Source organism: Prosopis cineraria, unplaced genomic scaffold, assembly GCF_029017545.1.
Source record: "Prosopis cineraria cultivar Desert tree isolate PC_DT_omini unplaced genomic scaffold, ASM2901754v1 PC13, whole genome shotgun sequence".
Classification (NCBI taxonomy): domain Eukaryota; kingdom Viridiplantae; phylum Streptophyta; class Magnoliopsida; order Fabales; family Fabaceae; genus Prosopis; species Prosopis cineraria.
The window spans coordinates 2,429,983-2,434,093 of record NW_026555344.1 but is presented as its reverse complement, the minus strand read 5'-3'; the positions used below and the strand labels follow the sequence as shown (position 1 = coordinate 2,434,093).

The following is a 4,111-nucleotide window of genomic DNA, read 5'->3' as shown; positions in this document are numbered from 1 at the left end:
TTCAGAAATAAATCATCATTTTCAATTTTTTTCATGCCGGATTCCATTAGGTAAAAAAGAGCAAAGCTCTAGATTTTACAGCAAGAACATAAAACAAGAAAAACGTCACAAGACTAGGTTTGCCCTATTTTTGACTGTTAACACATTAAAACCTCGGGAGAAAGAAAAGACATTAGCCAGTTGATTGACCAAAACTGTACAGAGACGAGCTCGTATCATGGAAAGAAGCATCTTCCATAACTTTGTCATTTCTTGGCAAGCAACTTTTTGGGAAGTTTATCCAGTGGAGTCGACTTTAGAAGGAAAAGCCTAGCAGCACGCTCCTGCAATGTGCCTCCACATTTTAACCCGCGTGCCTGCAGCTCCGACTTCAACCTTTCCAGGCCAAGAATCTGTCAAGACCACAGCACCAAAAGTTATGATTAGAGTCTACTGTTAGAGCAGATTGTATTGGCAGATTTGAAGGAAAAGTTCACATGAACAGCAAACTACAAACAAGTTCTGATCATGGCATAGGCATGCAAATTATATGATACCCTCTTCACAATGAATATAAAATCAACAAACAAACATGTACCACAAGTTTTTGTTTCTTGCTAAAAGCAATAATCAAATATCATAGAGCACAAGGGCAGATTTCAAACAATTATAACTTTCTCCAGTCAAACAGAAAGAAGAAAGCATCATTCTACTAATACTTCGACCCCTGCATAATGCACACTACTTGGGTAAAAACTGTAAAAGATATGATAAAAGTCTATTAAAACTTAATCCACTGAAGTTTAACCTCAGCATAACCACATCTACATGCACTTCTAATCCTAGACCCCAGTCATAGCAAGTTTACTGAGACAGTTTATTTTCACAGGACATTTTGCCAACATCACGGCCTTCAGCAATAAGGTTTTAAAAAAGCTTGGAAGCGAAAAATAAAATGTTAGCCTTACAAGAATCTCTGTTTACTCATTGATGGAACTGCATTCACCACAAAGAATCATGGTCCCATTAACCTCATCTCATTAAAAAAGACAAGTGATATACAACAAATCTCACCAACAATGTTCTTTATATGGTTTAGAATATGATATTATCAATTGAAGACTGGCTTCTCTATGGTTACTCACGCAATTGCAGCATTGAAAACATATAAGTAGCATACAAAAACTGATCATACACCAGTGTCAATATAATTCTAAAAGATCCATAAGTGAAAACATATAAATAGGTACTTAACGACAAATACATACATATACATACACATATATACATATATAACCAAAAAGAAAGAACCTTCGCTCGTTACTTTTTAAAATACACATGCGTTGCTAAACTTAACATCTTAAAAAGTTCAAATAAAATTGATCCATTGAAGTGGCATCTATGGTAGCACAGAATAGAAATATTATAATTTTAAAAAAACATACCTCGAGTTCTGCAGCTGAATTAAATGCATCAAAATTCAAAGGCTCCTCTATTTCCTGAGCACTGGCATTTGTGTGAGTTTCTTCATGAGATGAAGCTTTATGCTCACGCAATCCATTGGTTTCAATATCGTTTGACTTGTTCGCATCCACCACATGCTGTGAGCCTATAAGATTTGTGGCTTGAGTGACTGCTGAATCAAGCCTGCCAGCTTCACTGGAGTCCTGCTTCCCATCTTCTTCAGCATCAATTCCCAAAGCTGCAGAGTCCAAAACAGGCATAATGACACCATTTGCCATCTTATCACAAATCACAGGTTCAACCAGTTTGCCCGTTATGTTCTGGAGAGATTCACTGTTAAGATATTTGCTAGGGTCTATTTTTCCTTCTAGAACAGCCTCTTTCTCTTCTTCAGAGCAACTTCCACTCGAGCCAGCCACAGAATATTCACCATCCTGTTGCCCACCAGTTACTGAACCTGAACTGCCTTCAGCCTTATTTGAGTCTGAGTCATTCCCATTATTCAATACAGTTGATTTATCATTTTCTCCATCATCGCTCACACCCTCATCAGAATCATCACTATCACTTTCATTTAATGTCCTCTTTCCCATCCTAGCAAGCACAAATATCTACATTAATAAACAAAATTGTTGTGTTTTGGTGTGTGCGTATCTGTATCTGTGTCTGTCTGTGAGTATGCAGATGAAGGAAGAGTAAACACTCAACAAAAGAGGTTCCCTAACCACCTAAACTCTAAAAAGGCTATCGTTGTCCCCCCCTCTGTTTTTTCCCCCAATCCACATAGAACATTTAATAATCAGAATATAATTCTCTTTCAGACTCCCTGTAATCATTTCGCAATTGTCTATAGCATGAATATCCAATTGATCCTATATTCACCATCTCAGATATCAAAATATAATCTTCTTGTATTTTTTTTTAAAGTACCTCTTAAAACGGTAAAACCACATATATAACAATTAACATGTCTAGATTTTAGCCCATAGGCATAAAGAGAGACCAGACCATCAAATGTAGAAACCAAATTAAACAACTGTACACATAAAAAAAGGTTAAAGCTTTCAAAAATAAGGCGAATTAAAGAAAATAAATAATACTTCATAAGATAACTTGAATGAACACTAGAATAAAACACTAAACTAACCATATCTTCATCTTCTTTGCATCTGCTCTGCCTTTTCCAAAATCTGAAACCTTTCTCTTGCCATTGATAGACATCAAAGCCTCCTTCACCGACTCGGCAACCTCGGCAGTGCAACGCTCAGACTCCTCCCTATATTTTGCCACATACTTGTGCGCCTCGCCATCACCCATACCCTTCTTACCCTTCTTCGCCTGCTTCTTCAAAAACTCTTCCGCAATCTTCTCCAGCTTCCTCTCCGCCTCCCCGGCCTTCCATTCCTCCAATCTCTTCTCTGCGTTTACGTGCCTCAACCTTCGGCCACTCATATCCCTGCAAGCCTCAAAGTTGTTCGTCTTTTTCTGCCCAGCCTTCGTGGCCGCACCACGCAAAAGCGATCCAAACCCTCCCTTGCCACCAGCGAGCCGCAACAGCAGATGCACGGTGGGGAACACATCCCCGCCTTCCGACGAGCAGGAGATAACAGATTCGTTACCGCTGAGGTCTTGGACGCCAGTAACAAGGCGCTGATGCTGTGTGGGGATTCTGGTAACCTCGAAAATGCGATCCTTTATGGAATTGGCGTAAAGAATAGGAGATGGGAATTTTAGGGTTAGGGTTTTTCCGTCCAAGAGCTTCACGAAGAGATTGTAGGCCTTAGTGGTGGTGGTATAGTCCTCCATCGATGAAACTCCAGGAAGAATAATGGGGGATCAAAGTATGGGTGAGATCGGGGAACAAAGAACCGGGATCGCTGACAGAGAACGATTTCCAGCAAGAATGCGCGGTCTATAGGTAGATACAGATGAGGTCATGAGGATGCCTCCTTTTTATTTCTTTCTTTTTTAATTATATTTTTATTTTTCTCTTCTTTTTTTTTTTTAAATACAACGATATTATATTCATTATATTGAGTTGATTTTAGGTCGTATCTTTTTCTCGTGAAATTTTTTTGATACTCTTTTGACCATAGGTAATAAAAAAGATAATTCCAGATACTTTAAAAATAATTCTAAATACTTTAAAATTTCACTACAATTCAATGGTATTACAGTAAAATTAAATTGCTAATAGAAATTACTTCATTGTACCTCATTCTCCCTCACTCACATTCCCAACAAACAACAAACAGTAAGGCGATGAACGATGTAATGTAGAATAATGAATAATAAGTAGTAGAAAAATAAATAATTTGTGTTACCATAATGACAACACTTGAAATAAAACTAACTGAAAGTAATAGATAAATAATAGACAATAAAGTAATGAATAATGTAATGTGGGGTAATGAACAACATAAAGTAAGAAAACAAATGACTTGTGTTAGCATAATAACAATATTTGGAATGAAACTAATTGAAAGTAATGGACAAATAATAAACAATAATGAATAACAATATATAGGAAAACAAACAGCTAATATTACAACTAGTGGAGGAGCCAAGATCTTGGTTTAAGGGGACTATGGTGGAGTTAAGATTCTCGACAATGAAACTTTTTTTTATCTTTTCCATATGCACTATTAATATTTCTTTTTTATTATTC

At 37.0% G+C, this 4,111-nt stretch overlaps 1 protein-coding gene across 1 annotated transcript; it reads right to left on the bottom strand.

Annotated features, from left to right (window-relative positions):
* On the bottom strand, positions 1 to 3,375 carry LOC129290196 (uncharacterized). The gene is made up of 3 exons (XM_054926907.1): positions 2,591 to 3,375; positions 1,425 to 2,037; positions 1 to 392 (listed from the first exon to the last, which is right to left on the bottom strand). Exons 1-3 carry the CDS (start codon positions 3,247 to 3,249, stop codon positions 246 to 248), a joined length of 1,419 nt encoding a protein of 472 aa, XP_054782882.1. The 5' UTR covers positions 3,250 to 3,375; the 3' UTR covers positions 1 to 245.
* Between the last annotated feature and the right edge of the window lie 736 nt (positions 3,376 to 4,111).

Bases quoted from the DNA above. Each gene is read 5' to 3' on its own strand.
- LOC129290196 (XM_054926907.1), bottom strand. From the start codon at position 3,249: ATGGAGGACTATACCACCACCACTAAGGCCTACAATCTCTTCGTGAAG. The intron at 2,038-2,590 runs GTTAGTTTAGTG...TGTGCTTGCTAG, and splicing joins GCAAAGAAGATGAAGATATG to GATGGGAAAGAGGACATTAA. The intron at 393-1,424 runs GTATGTTTTTTT...TGGTCTTGACAG, and splicing joins ATTCAGCTGCAGAACTCGAG to ATTCTTGGCCTGGAAAGGTT.